The sequence below is a fragment of the Apteryx rowi genome, unplaced genomic scaffold (genome assembly GCF_003343035.1).
Source record: "Apteryx rowi isolate R43461 unplaced genomic scaffold, aptRow1 scaffold_172, whole genome shotgun sequence".
NCBI lineage: Eukaryota > Metazoa > Chordata > Aves > Apterygiformes > Apterygidae > Apteryx > Apteryx rowi.
This window is the reverse complement of record NW_020447997.1, coordinates 295436-314147: the sequence shown is the minus strand read 5'-3', so window position 1 is coordinate 314147 and position 18712 is coordinate 295436. Positions and strand designations below refer to the sequence as shown.

At 36.0% G+C, this 18712-nt stretch overlaps 1 protein-coding gene across 2 annotated transcripts in view; it reads right to left on the bottom strand.

The window, feature by feature from the left end:
• Nucleotides 1–679: 679 nt before the first annotated feature.
• Nucleotides 680–18712, bottom strand: part of UNC13C (unc-13 homolog C) — a 214103-nt gene continuing 196070 nt past the window's right edge. For both annotated transcript variants that reach the window (XM_026060864.1, XM_026060863.1), the window contains 3 exons: nt 6528–6620; nt 5605–5764; nt 680–2075 (listed from right to left, as the gene is read on the bottom strand). In XM_026060864.1, the coding sequence (XP_025916649.1) occupies nt 1790–2075; nt 5605–5764; nt 6528–6620 (539 nt within the window). In that variant the 3' untranslated portion in view covers nt 680–1789. The remainder of the gene's footprint in view (nt 2076–5604; nt 5765–6527; nt 6621–18712) is intronic.

Below are 18712 nucleotides of genomic sequence, written 5' to 3'. Positions count from 1 at the left end.
AATATCTCTGTCATAGTTATTCTTCAATGCATAACTATCAGCAGGATATACACTGATTGATAACTCGGGTTTTCTTCCTCCCACTCACAGTAATCTTAGTGAAGCATTGTTAACTTTCTGGAGACTGTGCAGATAATCTCTAAATGTCTAACTCTACTTCTGGCAAATCTACTTTTTGGTCTTCAGACAAGAAGACTGAAGATATTGAAAGACATTTTGAAAATTTCATCTAACTATCTCATGAAAGGATAGCCTGGCAAGAATCTGTTTTACCTAGGTCGAGTCATATATTATACTTTAACAGACTGGAATCAACTCTGCTAGTCATATGTTCCCCCTTCCTTTTATTTTTTTTCCTAAACAAAGCTGAAAACTCCAAGCTGTTTTACTAAAAACACTTGTAACCAAAAAAAAAAAGACAAATACCTGTATGCATATACAATTATATTTATATATGCACCAGAGCATTTTATTATGTGCATTAACAAAATAACTACTTCATTTGTTATAATTTTGTGTCATTGACATATCAGATCTTACACTTATGAAAGATGCAAATGGTAGACATCAGAAACCATGCTTTGATGTATCATAATGTTATGTTGTAACCCTCTAAATTGGCCTCACATGCATTTAAAACCTATAGATACATAAATAATATCAAATGACAAAACTAGAAGCAGTTTCTTCATACTTTATTTTACAATTTCTCACTAAACATATTTACAGGACACAGGTTGCTTTAGTGCAATACATAGTAATGTTGCTTAAGTACAAACTGTTGAACTTTTCTAAAAAAAAAGAAATAAAGCACTTAACTGATGTTACAGCTAAGTATGTAAAGCAACATTAATAACTCTGAGTGAAAATGCTAACAGCATCATTACTTTTCATAAACAATTTCTAGAAACAAACCACAAACCAGCTTTACATATTCCAAACTATTAACCTTTATACAGTACCATATCGTTTAAAAAAATGAAAAATTTTAAAGCACATATACTGTTCTGTGGCAGTTTTTTTCTACAGATATTGACTTACCTTTTTAATACAAATATGATATTACCTTGGCAGTTTTGAAGAACAAAGTTATCTCAAGATATCAAACATCAGTAACAAACTCTGATAAGCACAGCTTCTTGAGAACTTGCTTTAACAGCATTTCTTCACAGTGATATTTATGAAAGGTTGGAAAAAGATTAGCATAAAATATTTCCATCCCTTTTCAGTTTTTATGCAAAAATCATTACTTTATATTGGTAGTTATAAAATTACAAACACTTTCTATAAGTAACTGCATCTGTAGTAATGATAGAAAAAGTTATCTGTAAGATACCTAAAATGAGGCTAGCATAAAATGATAGTTTGAAATTAGCTACATTTTTAACATAATAGTAAGGGAGGTAACTTAATTTACATTAAGCAACGTATTATTTTAACAGAGACAACTTATTAATCAACTCAGAGAGCTAATTATTTATTAATAAATGTTAAAAAATTAATGAATTGTGATGAGGTGAAATCATCATTTTAAAATATATAATGAATCGTTTACTCTTAATCTTAGTTTTGGCACTTTATTGGAACAATTACTTTACCAAAGACCAAAATATGTATAAAAGATATAGAGCTCCTGGACATACCTTGCAAATATAGTACCTAAGTACTGGCAAACACTGAAAACATAGTTAATTAAACATTCCCACAGATTTTCACATGCATGCACTATTCAGACAACAGCATTGTATCTATGTTCTTGGCGGTGACAATCTTGCGTTACTTGGGTATTTTAGGCCGTTTCTTCAGCAGATCTTGTTTCTGATTTAAGTCTTACAAATTCTTTAGCAACTTCATCATTGGTCCTCTGAGAAAGTATCCTAAGGATCGTCAGCCCAGTCTCATCCACAAAGATGTTTCTCAACAAGGGATACCAAGATGCACAGCTACCTTTCTCTGCTATGTTTTGCAGTTGAATAACTGTCATTCCTATAATGCGATCTTCCCTGGCAAAGCAGTAATCTTTCACTGAGAGATGAAGCTCGTAGGCTCCTGGCCTATCTTCATTACTCAAAATGCTGCATGGATTAAAAATACAAATTCAGAACAGGGAGTTCAGTTTAATTTCCCTAAGAAATGAACATGCTGTAGAAATCTGGTCAACTTTATAATGATAGTGGTAGTTCCAATTTTTGCAACAGAGGATCATTTACTTTAAACCTTTTACATGGTTAACCTGGTTGGATGCTATTGGTCAAGTAGCCTCTGTTCCCACTGACCTGAACAGAAACTTAGAGAATTCATTAGTTCCCTCAGTATCTGAAACATGTGACCCTTCCCTAGAAAGTGCCTAAAATATTTAAGTAGTTTAAGCACAGATATTATACCGTCTTTTAACAATTGAAAAAAATACAGAAATATTTATACTGTTACCTTAAATCATAGATGTCTTTTTTTTTAAACATTACATATTTTATATGTCAAAATAAAATCTTTTTGACTTGCAAATTTTTGCATGGTTCTTCCTAGCTTAGTAATTCTGAAATGCGTAAGTATGTAAAAGTAGCTTCTCTGCTCTTAAGTGTCTATTTTCTAAAGGTACTGACTTCTATAACTGCAGTGCAGAATTCTAGATCAATACTTGCTATTTCTTTTCTATCCTTACTGAAAGTTTGTCTGTGTGTGTTTGTATGAGTAGGCATATGGGTCTGATGATAGAAGTCTCTTCAACTTAGTTTTTAATTGACACAAAAATGCATCTCAGCTAAATTTTTGTTTCTGTTCATTCTGCCAGGTCCAAATTAGCTGTAGGGTCTATCATACTGTTTACTCAAAATTCTCAGTTAGGTGGCTATGGATATTGGTTTCTAACACAAATAAGAGGTTGCCTTGGAAAAGCAAGAGTAAAAATCTGGCAGCAGGCAGTTATGATGTCAGTTTATTTTTAATAACTGTTGTTTTATCACAGCTTTTTTACATTGCTAGTTTCATCTGCTTTGCTTTGCTTTATCCACCATTTGTGCAGTAAATACTGTTCCTAGATACCAAAAAGAAATTTTTCTCTCGTTGTATTTTTGAAATGATGGCAAGAACGCATTTTTAGCATCTGGGGAGACTGAGATGTTTTAAAACCTTTCATAAAGCTTCAAAAACAAGCCCGATGATAATCTGGTTTTTAAGGGTAAAATTTATTCCCTTCCAAGAGAGCCAGAGATCCTCTACACCATTTAAAAACTTGTCTGAAAGCTGTATTTAGCACATGCAAGCTGGCTAATTCCCCCCCCCCCCCAAGCCTAGAGGCTAGTTGTAATTAATTAGAAATGTACCTACTGACAGGCTAAACCAAACTGGAGAAAACATTCCCAGTTATGCAATTATCCTGGCAGGAATACGAATGTGCCCTGCCTGTATCTGTGGGTACATCTTCATCCTGCCTGAAACTGGTGTTCGTTTTGCAGGTCACTGCAATCCCTCGAGGAGAGAAGGAGCTATTATGCTCAAGACTACAGATATATCGGGGGATTGTTTCCTAAAAATCACCCAATATTTTGCTTTATTGCTCCACCTCCTTTACTCATTGCTCTGAATCACATAAGCACGCGCATATGGCAGGGCTGCTCTCAGAAAGTAGGTTTAGAATATTATTTCATTTAATCTAAATATAAAAGTGACTGGCAGACGATTTGTCAGTTGTAGTGAGACACAGCCATTTGAATGCAATTTCAGTCTGTGATGAATGGAAACTGAGCAACACTTAAGCTTTAATCATTTGAAGGATCTGAGTGTTTCTATAAAAGCTGCACCATTAAAATCATTTGTCAAGCTTCAGGAAGACAGTATAGCTTTGAAATAACACCCAGGTCCTCCATAAAAGTTATTTCATAAATTGATTTCTGATATCAACAGACTAATTAGGTATTTTTTATTACTTTCCTACTTCATTATGAGTGATAACAACAGAGATGGTAAGAGTGGGGCAACCAACTGTTTTATTGAATTATTGAAAGTTAACAGTGGCAGAGATCTAGGTAAATTGGTGACTGATTCAAGGGTTAAATACTAAAATAGCTTAGTGGTATTTATTTGATACTTTCATTTTCTTTAACAGTCAGCGTTAACCTGCTTATTGTTACTGGATATAAGACGTTTGAAGACAACCTTTTCTCTCTAAGGTGAAAGATTCACATTATTTATTGAAGTTGTAATGAAAGAAAGAGGATTATGCTGCAAATAACAAATATAAACTTTTATTTTATAATGCTACTACACCTTTTCCCTTCAGAAATTGGTTTTTATACTTACTATGTAATCCTTATACAGTCTGGTCCCAACAAAAATGAATAGTTAAAGATAGAAGTGTATTTAGCTTTTAAAAGGTAGCATTATTCATGAAAATGAAAAAATCTGTACATATTGATGATTTTCTGCTTAATTTGGTGTCATTTCATTTGGATTTTTATAACTACTCCCATTTTAGCTACTTTATTTTTAAACCCTTTTATCCATCCAGCTGCAGTACAGGAGATTTCATTTTTAATTGTGCTTTCAGTAGCCTCCAGAGAAACAAATAAGGCATATACATTTCATAGATTGCTACTTTTGTTTATAGTGCAATCTCAGTGCAATATATCATTTTCTTAAAAAAACAAACAAACAAAAAAAACCCCCAACAACAACCCCCCCCCCTATACTGGAGGGACACATGATGTGATTTCAACCAACGTATTCTCCCTTCCCAGCCACCCCGGTCAGTTTAGAGCAGTTCTAAGGCACTGAGGTCCCCAGGTGCCCTGGGAAATAGTTAGCAAGAGGCTGTGGAGTGCAAGGATGAAAAGTTTTGACTGGAGCAACAGGACAAGCAGCCTGCCTTGCCTCCATTTTTCCTAGAGCTTCCTTCTTCAGCCTGCCTTTTTATGATTGTGCGTCTCACCTTCCTTGCTGCTCTATATCCTCAGAGGCCAATTGCTATCGCAGATACAGCAGAGGGATCAAGAAAATCAGTGGCAGCAAGCCTTAGCAGCTTCGTGATCAGACACCAAGAAAGTGAACTCAATCCTAGTGTGCAGGGTTTTTCAGTGCTTGGAAAATGAACTGGTCTCAGTTGGGAAAGGAGAGGAAGACGGAACAGGTGAAAGAGATGTGCTATGGGAAATACTAACTTTAAAATCCCAGATTGAGTGAAAAGGTTACTGCTTTGAGGATTAAATAATAGAGGTATATGATAACATTAACATATAAACAATGCTTTAAATATTTGGGCATCTCTACAGATATAATGTTCCAGATCTCTAGCAGTAAGAGTTAGTGCTTTAGTCCAGATAACTGCTTAGACAAATGGTTTCCTAAGTACATAAATACTTATTTTTGTGTGTGGAGAAGAACTGTACATTTTAACCAGCTTTTATTAAGACTGAAAGCCTAGCGGTTGTCTTTCATCTTCATATAAAACTGAGACCATTTAACAAATTGTTTTGAAGTGTTGTCTATATGTGTTCTTTGACCTATAGAGCCTTGGCCTTAGGATTTTTTAGTCCTTACAGATTTAACTGCAAGAAATTCTGACAAAATTTGTATAAAATATGCAATTAACAGACAAAAAAGACTTACAATTGGAAAGTTTCATTGTATTTTGGTGACCAGGTGTTGCTCTTTGTCTTAGTTCCGTGTTTTCTTTTCTTGTCACTGAGGTTAGGACCTAATACGCAGACTTCCACAAATGGCCGGAACATAGCTGTTGTTTGCCAATTTAGATTACTAATTGCTACAACTAAAAAGAAATAGAAGAAATGAAGTTAACAAATAAAATCCCATTGGAAGAACTCCAATTAATTATCCAGTATGACTTTATGTAGTCAATGAAAGGTCACTGGAGGGTGACCTGAGATCTTTCCTATGGAAAATCTATACCTGGCAAGCCTGGCAGCCTGCCTGGTATCTGCTGAGTAAGAGGTCTGAACGCTTCTAGTTACAACAGCAGCAAATACAATGGTGTACTTCGCAAATATTGACCTTAACAGCTGTTTTGTCTGCTACCTCCACTGTAATTCAAAAATCAGCTTATAAAAAGGTAACTGGGTTTGCTTTGGAATTCAGACTGTGCAGAACACAGGGATATTATTTATTAAAAACAAAACATTTAAAATAATTTGGTGTAGTCATTCACCATCCAACTCTGCTACAGCTTTTGTAAAATTATATTATATAAAAGTAATTCTAAAGTGTAATTTGACACATCATAAGATCTTATAGCTCAGTAACTTTATTATATAAACTTCAACTGTCTGGCATGCTAGCAGATTTACACAGGGAAGCAGAGACAATATTGACCTGTATAATCATGATTATGCTGATGTTGAGCAAGGAAAAAGTATGACCCTAATAACCTGACTCTTACTCATAGCTTTAGAAGCACAGTAATACTTAACATGGGTCATTTCACTATAGGGATATTTTACTGAGTATGGAATGGCTGTGGGTCTTGAGGTTTGTTGTTGTTGCCTTCTTTTTAAAACTAGCTATTTGAAACTTACCTTTTACAGTAACTTTATGCTCACCAGTTCCAGGGTGTGTAGAGACATCCACCTGTATAGATATCTCACCCACTGAATTATTAGAAGTTTGGCCTGAAATAATAATCAGTAAAGAAACAGACAGTAACAGAACATAAGTGGAATTCTTTCTCAGAAACACTTAGAATTCTGACATGGATTTCACAGTTAAATGGGAATTAATTATTGATTCATAAATGATTGTCACCACAAAGATATCTAGCAATTGCAAATGTCTCTGTAAACTGCCTTAGTAAAATGAGAAGAAACTGTCACTGGGATCCTTCCATTCTGGTTGTCATTAGATGTGCATCTGGAAATGCAAAAGTTGCTGGTTTTGCCAACCTTCATTTGTATTGATGTCCCAAAATCTGAACACTTTTGGAAAGCTATTTCTGTATTGTTATTGATGAATACTGTGATGGGGGTCCCTTGTCCCCATACTGGAGGCAGTGAAGGTCTGCTAAGCTTATAACCAAAGTATTAAAGTTCTCTTGCACTAGTTACAGGCACACAGGCTTGAGTGCAAAAACCCGGCTGGCTGCAAGGAAGGCAGAGGAGCCAGGAACTTAATTTTGAAAGTCCCTACTTTAACCACCGATGCAGGCTCTAAGTCACTTTGCACATAACATAAAAAAATAACTCTCAATATGTGTTCAAAGGTCCTTACTTTAATATGTCATAGGCTAGGTTACAGCAGTACAATATAAACAAAATAGGGGTATGTACACTTGTTCTTTAATTAGATTGCAGTGAAAGGTGAACTCTGGCTGTGTACTGTCCACATATTCCCCAGGCTAATCTCCCTGATCCATTTACTGAATGAAACTACTCTCCCTTTCTAATTGGCTAATAATATTTTTGTGGGCTGGCAAGGGAAGATTCTACCTTCTCTCTATTTATACATAAATTCCTTGCCCACTGGTTTTCCATCCATCTACACACGAGGGGAAGCAAATGTTCCCTAGACCTTTTTTCTCTTGGAAATTCCAGCAGCCCATGAAGGACTTACTTAGGGAGGGGGACAGGGAAGAGATCTGCCTAATTTTTTCTGTGCCTTGTATGAACATACTGGGAAAAGGATATTTTTTTTGCCCTGAATTAGTTTATACCCAGGATATTTTGCTTTTCCTTTATCATACCCTGTTTTTCTGAATTTCACCCTCAGTGAAATTCTAGAAATGCATTCTACAGTGATGTTTGTTGGTTGTGTTGGCATAATCTATGTTCGCTGCACTGGTTGTACGTTGCAAGGTGAATTAAATACTCTCACCCCAAGTATTACTGCTTGTGTTACTGTTACAGGTTTTTTCCTGGCATATCAAGATATGGAAATCCAGTGCTCAATTATGTTGCTCAGAATCCTTGAACGCTGTTCTGTATCTTCCAACTTTCAAGTGAGTTTGGCTCAGAATTGTCATGAATCCACTTTTGAAGCATAGGCAGAAACAACAGAGTTTTAGTAAAAACACAGTCTTTCTTTTTAATATCTTAAGCTGCTCATAGCTGCTACTTCTGAATCACAGGTTACTTGTACAAATTTACAACCAGATGGTCGGGACCATTTAAGACGTGTAACTAGGCAATTTGTTACACATCAGATTTTTAATGACAAGAAGTTTAGCTTCAGTGGCAGCCATTAAACTACTTGTTGTAGTCTGGACAGTTCCTCAAAGCAAGATGTACTCTACTGAGCCTCTAATTAAGCTGAATCATTCTACATCTTATTCACAATAAATAATGCAGGAAATGTATTTATGAACATGTATATTAAGACACAAACGAAATGGACTAGAAAAGCTGAAATAAAATCAGTAGAACAGCATTTTTTTAGAACAGTAAAACAATGGATTTATCTGACCGTCCAGTAAAAATAGGTTTTATTAAGGAGGAGAAAGGAAATTTTTGTGTGGTCAAGGTGATAGAGTTAAAGTTGATTTCTTTTTCTCTTTTCTCTTGCAAACACAACATCTTTAGACCATGTATCAGTGAGCAGCATAATACTGACACTGAATTTCTGTGTCTTGAAATAGCTTTTTTTTTTTTTTTTTTAACTTTTTGGGGTTCAAAGTGCTATGTAAAATATTCTGCCCAGAAAAAAGAAGACTCTCTTAACAAGGCCTCATTTATGAAATGTGGTCTTCTTTAGTGGAGTTAGTCTTGGGTTTAACCCAGCTTGCTAACGTGTATGAAAACTGCAAACGTCTTCCCTCATATTTATGTAGATTAGTTAACTTGAATTAAGTAAAGACTACACCTGTAGTGAAGTAAATCGGAGAAGAGTTGAGACTGGAGCTTCTAGAGTGTTAACCTGTCTTGTTCTTTCATACTGTGAAATTTCATGTTTTCATCTTGTTAAACACTGCATGGCTCAACAAGAGCAGGGCCCTTTTTTTGGTGCCAGACCTCTTTTATGAATATGGTTTTATTTACATGTGTTAGAAATAGTTGTGCTTTAGCCACCTAGCCATTGTCAGCTACTTCAGTCTGAGCTAAACATAACTGTAAGACATTACTCTTTTGTCCTTCTGATGAAAAAGCTTTGTCTGCCAAACTGGGCAGGAGAGAAGAACCACGAATTTGCAACAGCTAAAGCACATAAATATTGAATGGATAGAATAAACTGAACATTTTGAGAGCAATTGCCAGAGGTTCTCAAATGCTTTTCTACTCAGAATTACTTCACCATTGACTGCAGTGGAAGGTGAGTCAGTCTGATCCTGAGTATTACTGAATAGATCAGCCAGTGTCAATCATTTGTTTTAGCCTCTAGCTAAAAAAAAAAAAAACCCACAGGGGAAATCAAGAATGTTTTGGAAGAAAATGATTAATGCTTTAATTAGCCAGTGCAACAACTTGCAGATGATGTTTGTAATGGAGAATGCAGTATTAACCGGTAATGACTCATATTATTAGATCTTACCAGGACAAAATGTATGAACCTAAGAGCTAAAAGTCTTCTGTTTCTCACACTTTTTTTTAAACTATGCAAAGTATTTCCTTGCGTAGTTCTCCCAGCTGATCTTTTTCTTTCCTTGTCCTACTAGTCCATGTTACACAACAGTGCTCTAAGCAGTGCTGCAAGCAGGTAGAAGGATTAGTCCTGTGTGTATAGTACTGTTTGATACAGTTATAAAGAAATCTGCATAAAACTTCAAGCAGTTTTCCACTGAAAACAACTGACAACATGACCCTGGGTATCACTGTTGCCCAGGAAGCTTCCTGCAACAAAACCTCTCAGAGAGCAGAGACAATTCCTAATGGAGTTTCCTCCATCAGAGGTCACCCGCCCATTGGTCTTGCATCCACGTTCTGTCTCTCCCCCACTCCCCATCCCTCCCTTCTTGCCGAACAATCTAGAGATACCATCCTAGTATTTGCTCATACCACCTTTTGCTGACATTCAAAAACTATAACACTTTATTTTAAATTCTCTGATCTCTCTCTGTTGCTTTGTTTTCTTACTGCCAGAGCTTGTAAAGTCAGGGCAGGAACAGCTCTCAGTGATTCTGGCTGCCGTTTGGAAAGGTCGTTTTGTCCTACCACATTTAACAGGTGAATTCAGATGACAAAAAATATCTAGCCCTGCGCCATAGAGGATGATTGCACTTTTCTTTCTTTAATACAGTAATTCAACTCATTAGAAGATTAACTGAAGTACTAATAACTCCGCTTTATGTTGAAAAGCCTTATTGTTGTTTATCTACTACTGAAATTCCACTCTAAACTATGCTTTATTTTATCTGCTAGCTTATTTATATGAATCAAAAGAGCGCATCCTCTCATAGGTGGACTTTAGGGTGATCTCCTACATTTAAACTGCTGTCACTCTATTGCAACAAACAACTGTAAAGGAGAAAGTATTTCCTTCAGCCACAGCTGCTAGTCCCTCAGCCTTTTTTCAAAAATCAGGAAAATATTTAGGTTTTGATTCCTTCTTTATTTAGCTCCTGGAATATCACCAGTATCACAGTGTTGTTACAGCTGCAATCTTAATAAAAAAGAGTCATTTTGGACCAATGACCTAGTCAAATGTTTTGTAGTCATAATACTCATACTGGCTACACCTGCCCAAGGAAACAATATTTCTAGTCCTCTATTCCTCATCAGGAAGCTTCTATTCCTTAGCAGGTATCTTGGGAAAGGTCTGAACTTGAGGATGCTGTTAGAAAATACCACAAATACAACAGGGAAAAAAAGGATCCATGTATATTTTGTAGAAAAAAAACAAAACAGAAACACCCTATATGCTCTAGAATAATACTCTGTTAAATGGAAAAGACTCCTTCTCAGTGGGCACAGAGGTGTCTTTGCACAGTTCTGTGAAAGTGGTCCTTTATCATGCTTGAATCCTTTAAGAGCAAAAAGCTTTAGAAGTTTTTCATATCATCAGGGCAGCTTTAGAAACTAACTGCTAGGTTTGCCTGAAAAAAGATAAGCCTAGCAGAAATAAATGTGATTCACAGAAAATGAACTAGCATAAATTACACCTGAATGCCAGACACATTTCATGTATTAGAAAACATCACTTTTTAAGCTTGGATTACTGTAATTCTAGTTTTTCTGTGCTGTTAGAGTTTTTCTACTGATCTTCATCTGTCTTTCTGAAAATTTCTAAAAGTATTTACTTTTTGGAAATAAGTTTAATATACCTTTATTTTAAAGATAAAAATTCATTTATGTTATAATTAACTCTCTGTATTTGTATTTTCACATATTAAAAATACACTCTGGCTCTTTGTTTCATAGGAGAGTTACTAAAGGTAGCCATTCTACGTGATGGCAAGTTTGTAAGAAAAAAAAAAAAAAACTAAAATGAAGATGGAAAATTCAGCCTCAATTGAGCAAAAGAAACAGACTGCCTATCATAGTTGTTCTGAAAAGTGATAAATCACTCCAGAGAATAGTAATCATCTGACTTGTCAGACTAGTGATCATAATTCTGTTTTATGAAGAGCAGACAAGTGGTTTGCACACTCTGCCCCTCCCCTGAAATACCTCGCCTGTATGAGACAGTGGTGAGCAAACAGGTCGGACTGTGAAACACTCATCCTGGAGAGCGCCTTTGTAACGGCATGAGCTGTACCCACTCATGACCTGCACTGACGGCTGGCAGAGCAACAGCAGCAAGTTTAAGAACTAATTATACATTTGAAACGAGCTCTTTAATACACAGTTTCACCAAAGAGAGTCATAGGCGCAAGATAAAAGGAACAGTTCAGAAAGCATATGAAAGGGCTAAGAGAAGATTTTTGAGAGCTTGAAATAGCAGGAGCAGTACCTCTGATGGAGTTACTCCCTATCCATACTTTCCAGCTGCTTTGGAAGTTGGGGGATGGCAACATTCCAGTTTGCATAATCTCTTGAAACTCCTTTTAAAAATGGAAAATGTAAAAAGCTTCCTTATAGTTTCCTTAAAAGCGTCTCATTGGTACTTTAGCTTTAAATTCTTCTGTTAAAAGACCATGCACAAATTATAGATTTCAGCTACAAAGCATGAAATGAGTTTATAGTGGTGAGTTTGTGGCTGATGAGTGGGCTAGTACTAGCTCACTATGACCTGTGAAGAAATTCATGTATGTCTCCTCATATATTAAAAACTATGCAAAACTAATATAGTCACATTGCAAATGTGGTAGACACGCAATACTCTTTGTGGTAATATAAAATGTAGGTATCTTCTATTCTGCTATTCCTTCAATAGTATAATGTATAACTATAACCCAAATTTTTCTCATGTGACTGCTTGTTAAAAATTTACATTGTGGAAGTAAATATTTTTGTAACTGCATATAACTGCTTTCAGCAAACTTTCATGAGCATTTCCAGATACCCTTTAAACTCATCAACTCAAAATTCTAAAAGTGCTTGTAAATACTCAAACACCAGTTGCCTCTACAGAACCCCCAAATCACCTAATAAGTTGACAGGTTTTGACCAGATGAGTGCATGTGAGTATGCTTTCACAGACATGGCATACTTCTACTGCAGTCGCTGCTGTGGTGCAGCCCATGTAGACTTGCTTAAAACTAGATTGTTTTGGGGGTTGTTAGGAGTATTGGTATTGCAGCATGGAGCTCAGTGAGAGTGGCAAAATGCATCTGAGAAGTTGAGCTAATAACTGGTCTGTTCACAGGTCCGGACTCTGAAGCTCCAGCTGCCGCAGTGACACTGATAGGAGTATCCAAGATAGCAGAGCTTGTACACGTAAGTACTAGAAATAGCACTGCAGCTAAGCCCAAAGTTCACAATATTTGTATAAAAATAATATTTAGTATTTGAGATCTAATATAAACATAGGAAAGTTTATGTAATGATGTAAGTTCCCATATAGAAGTATTCACAGAAGACAGAATTGCCACATCTATAGAGGTATTGCCTGATGTACCTGTTAATGAAGTTGTTTTTGTTAGTTTTTATCTGGTATTGTATTTAAACAAACACTAGTGTCAAGCTTACAACCTCTTCTATTTACAGTTCAGTATGGCAAAATTTGGTAGCTATAACAAAGTAAGTGAAACACAACAGCCTTGAAAAATGATCAGTGAAGACCAAATAATTTAATGGTGTAAGTAAGTCAGACAGAAATAAGTAGTACTGAATCTGAAAAGAGAGTATCTGTCCCTGCACTCAGTCATGCAAGTTTTCTGTTTCAGCTCTGTGCCTGTGGACTGGAGTTTGCAAATGGTTGTGTAATCCTTGGTTAACATACCATTTCATGATAAGGACTATCAACTATCTTATGTTTTGGATTAATTTGAGAGTTGGTTTTTCACGGCATACAGAATGAGAGACAGCAACAAATTGTGTGCATGTGTGTGACAGAGACTGAGAAAGAGAGAGAGAGAGAGAGAGAGAGAGATTAAGGGCATGTTTGCAAAACAAGGATTCTTTTAATGCTGCAAAGTAGTCTAGTAGCAGAAGAGAAGAATAGTAGGTTTTCATTGCTCTTCAACTAGGGACATATCCTTCTTGTTTCATCCATTAACAATTACAGCTTTAATTAACAACAGATTTCATTCTTTTCCTTTTTTTTTTTTCCTTTTTTTTAATATTGAAATCAATCTAGAAGCATTAAAAGCCAATGTGTTTGTGGTCTGTCCAGTGTCCATCCTGCTTTAGCGGCATTTGCAGAGACAATTCTAACCATGCAGTCATTTTAAAAGCAAGACTCACTTATCTGCAAAACAGTTATGAGGAAAATATGCAATGGATTCTTATGCCTTCCATTATTAGTACGACCCTTTACCAAAACCTGCATTGCATTGGCAAGGTTCATAGGACTTGTTTGGAAAATAGTGATCTTTTTATTCAAAAACCCAGAAATATCAGCTGTTAACAATATGTGGAATTTATTTTTTTTCTCTGCCCACTCTCCACTTTACAGACCTGTTGAGCTTTAGGCATACAATTATGTTGTCTGAGTGTACGTACAAGAGAGACAGTGGAGAATGATGCTCTTGGAGAATGACCATGTGAGATGCAACATTGGCATTCAGTTTGGAGAAATTAATGGTAACAAATGAGAGCACATTCAGGACACTGTAATGTGCTTTCTTTTTACACAGTTTGCCAAAACTAAAAGTATGGATGTATTAGAATGAATGCTAATTAAACATAAAAAGTCACAACACACTGTAATGTGCAAAATTAGTGAAGAGTTAAGACATAAGTTTCTGAACTAAAACATCATCATAAACCTGCTTTTCATCTTACTATCCTTAAAGTTAAGTTGTCTAAAAGGAGAAAGTATCATTTCCTTCAATAAAAAGGTGACTGCCAGGATGAAAACTGTATCTCTTTTTTTTTTTTAGGAACTAATTTTGAGCAGCATTGGCTGGATTGGGCTGAGCTTTGAGTAACAGTACGTCAAATGTATCATAGAGTAGAAAAATCTGTACAAGAAGCCAATGAATATGGATATGGCTTTACTTCAGTGTTTTGAGTCTGTTCCCTCTCTTACGAAATGCAGTAAGAGTTTGTCCTTTGACTTTAAAGGTTTCACACTGATTGTGAAAGTGGTTGAATTTAGCTCAAGTTTTAGTTAAAATGAGCCATTTCTACCTGCACTGTAATTTGACCTTTTTTGTCTAGATTTGATGTAGGTTGACATCTTGCAGGGGTGTGTGTAAATACATGCTCTTTTGCAGAAAACTTTGAGCTTTCCCTGACGATGTTCCATGTTGGCTTGCTGGCTGCCATCCTGCTCTAAGGCAGCCATGGCATGTTTTGGCCATACAATGCTGAACCCCCAAGTCCTGCCTCTGAACAGGATTTACTAGGTCTGGCTCAGCAGTGTACTTCCATTTTATCACCTGACTCATGTTTGATGCAAGTGTAGTGTGCAAAGGTGATTCTGTCTGCTGGAAAAGATGATGACAGTCCATACTGTAGTCTGAATTTCTGCAGAAAATGTTATCTTGCAGCTGAATGCAGAGGAAAAAAAAAATCACACGTAGATCAGATATAGCTACTGCATAGTATTAGCCGTGCCTAATCTTTTTAGATTGTCACTTTTGTGACAATTTACAGCTCAGGGAAATTCAAAGAAACCAAAATTTATCTGTCTCTCAAGAGTTCTGCTTTGTAGTGGTAGCACTGATGCTTCAAGAGCCTCACTTGGCTGTGCTTTATATCCTCTTTGCAGAGGTATCAATGAGCCCAGTGTCAGTGTGTAAGATAGTCACTCAGGCCTTGAAATCCAAAGAAGTTCTTCACCAAACTGCCTCCAGGTTTTTCAAAATCCTTTAGTTCTAGATCAATGCCCATTTTAGGGAGATGCTAAAAGCTATTTGCTCCACAACATGGCTCTTGACAGCTCTAACACTGGTGTATAGTTGAATAAAAAGAAAACTGATCCAAAAGAATCTTCTTACAATAGGCTGCTGTGTCACCTGGACACTTTCTGGTTAATATTAAAGCTGAATGTTAGAAAAGTATACCTTTCTTTAGCAGGTTATAATTCATTGTCTGTAAAATGGTGAAAGTGTTCCTACCAATTAATACCAATAATTTCCTTGCAAAAGATATTGCTCAGCTAGTTTTACATGTGTGGGTTGGGATTCAATAGTTCAAATAGTTCAATTTTTCTGGAAATAATATCCCAGTGGTTTTGTACTAAAGTAAATGTCAAAAATAGGGCTTTCCTCTTTCTATCATATTAGTACCAATGTTAAAATCCAAAATGATCATGATCTGAGTAGTATTCAATTTCCAAACAAGCTGAAAAGTGGCAGATTTGGCACAGAAGCAGGGATGTGATCAACAAAGAGAAACCTCTCTATCCTATTCTGCCAGTCAGCAAGATAGATGTCTAATATGATTGCATGCGATGATAGAATTTTTCATATTCATAGTGGGAAGTGCTGATTTGTTTTCACAACACTGAGTGAGGACTGAATTTACAACATTCATCACCATGATGCTTTCAAAAGGCAAATCATGACACACAAAAAAACAAGATTGTCAGTTATTCAAAAAGTTACTTCCGGTTTATGTTCAACATTGTCATTTACTTATTCAAACGTCTGTTGAGAAAACAGTCTTGAGAGTCTGTAGTACTGCTTTGAAATGGAAAATCAGTCAGGGTAACAGTATGGCAGATATCAACTCCATTTGTCTTGACTTTGTGATAATTTATTTTTAAAACATATATTAATATTGCCTATTTGAATTGCTCTTTACAAAGGTGTAGGCACAAAGACTTGGAATCAAAACTGTGGTTCAAGCAGTTATCCTTGTTTAGAAACAGTGAAAAAACATATTCTTGATATAATTCTTTAGTCCTACTGAACTTATCCCAATATATACATGACTATAAGAAATACTGGGGACCAATAACATACGTTTTTTACATAGCTATTATGATCTCTAGGGAAAAAGTAAGTCCCGCTTCTCAAACCACTCAATCAAACACAGTTTTTTGCCCTTCAGTTCCTTAGATGCAATGAAGCTTGATGGAAAATGGAAAAAAAACCCTCCCTCATCTGTGGTTAAAAGTAACCCTGATCATTGTCTGCTTGTAGTTTGGTGCTATTTCATAGTGAATATTGAGTGGGCACAATGCACATCATCAGGATCTGCATGCAAATCATTGGCTGGTTGTGTATGGTATTTTGAAAAATATCTGTTAGCAGTATGACACCTTAAAAAAATCATACATAAAACATCCATGGATGTTTCAGAAGATGACAGTTTTCTACTAGGGTTATGCTGAAATGACATTTGTGCTTTCCTAATCATTTTGGCTAGGCATTTTATTTTCACTGCAACAGATTTACTAAGCCAACTTGTTATGTGGCAACAATGTTACCAATATATATAATACGTGTATGTGTTTGTGTGTGTGTATGTATGTATACATGACTTACTTATACTGAAACAGCACAGTCTTTCCTTTAGTGGATACGTACATAAACACTTTCTGCCAATATGATTATGAAGAAAAAAGATGCTCCTTTTTCTGGTATGCTCGCAGTTCAAGTTTTATGCTTAGGTGAAGTCTAAGGTCTTTAAAATGAAGAAACAGGAAAGCTACCAGGGGCCTGACAGTATGGTGCTCTCTTTTTTATTATATTGCTATTAATGCTCATTTTATTTATGGAACAGCTTGTACAACTTTTATTTTTACTGTTTACCTAAACTACTATTCAGAGCCAGCCATCCTTGCCTTGTCTCCATTAGTTTGATGTGCCAAGGTCTCTAACGGAAGGGCTAGATGTTCTGTACTATAGGGACAAATGTCAGCTACAGCAATTTGGTTAGATTCACTGTGCCTAATTCCTTCTCCTTAAAGCCAAAAGTAGAACAAAAACACTTTGCCAAATCTCCACTCTATTTTTCCCAACACAGGGAGGTTTTGAAGCTGTCTGTTCTGCTCATTGCAGACATTTTGCGTGAGAGCAAATAGAGAACCCATAGTGTAGAAATATCTGAATTGGTGAGGAAAAAAGAGTAGTAGCCTGTATCCTTCCTACACTGCAATTAGTAAAGGCTTAGTTTCTTTGTCCTACACTGATGGATACTGTACTAGTTATTTAGGAACTGGGAAGAATTTATTTCCTGACTGATAAAATTAGCTGGACTATATAGAGGTTTGGGTGTTTTTGTTTTGTTTTGTTTTTCAGCCTTCTCCACAGGATCTCAGGGCTGTGATGGAAGATGTCTGCAAGGTAAAATTCAAGTTATTACAGCTTTATAGTTGGTAGATGACCACTAAATATGTTTGTTCACAGGGGTCTTGTTTCTGTTGAAATAGAGCTATAAGTGGACTGAGAAAAGACATCTGCTAAATGAGTTGGGAATGGTGTTGAAGCTCCTAATGTCTGGTACAGCAAGGACTAGGAAAGTAGTTAGCTTTCATATAACGACATGACAGTAGAGTTCTCGTAATCAATTGTCATCCAGCTGTCACAGGCTGAGTGACAGGCAGTAGCCCCCTAAAGCAAGAAATATTTGAAGAAAGGACCACAGATTGTACTGCACATGTTAGGCATACATTTAATTAATGGAACCAGGGTCTAATTAAAACATATACCTTGCATCTTGTTTATCTTGCCATGTGCTTATAATATTATAAAAGCCAAATGAGTAGAAGATGGTATAATACTTATTTGGCCTGAGAGCTGTACACAAACCAATATAGGAGAACTGAGCATCCAGAATATAATGAAGAATATTCCCACGCTATTGTACTGTCACCATGGAACTTCTGTATGAAAATTTTGAGGAACATGAAAATTTTGATTATGAAAAGCCGAAGGTTTGCTTTCATCTAGCTGAGGTTTTAGCTTTACAAAGGTATGTAAATTGCTTTAGGAACTGCTGTTGAAACTGTTTAAGATAAAACATCTTGTGCATAGACTTGAGAGTAATAAGAAATGAAGAATATACACAATTTTTTATAACCTGTTTGCAGATGACTGACAAGTGAAAGCAGACAGACAGTGGTATCCAAGCATCCGTGTGAGACCAGTTAGAATACAAAACTGCACTTGATCTAGTGCCAGTCCTGCTCATCTCTGATATCTTAAATTCATATACAACTTTGGATTCTTTTTCAGAATTTTGAAATAATTAATGTTTGCATTCAACCATGTAAGGTTAAGGTAATTTTTGAACTCAAGACCAAAAGAACTTGTCAACTGTGTGTATATATATATAGATAC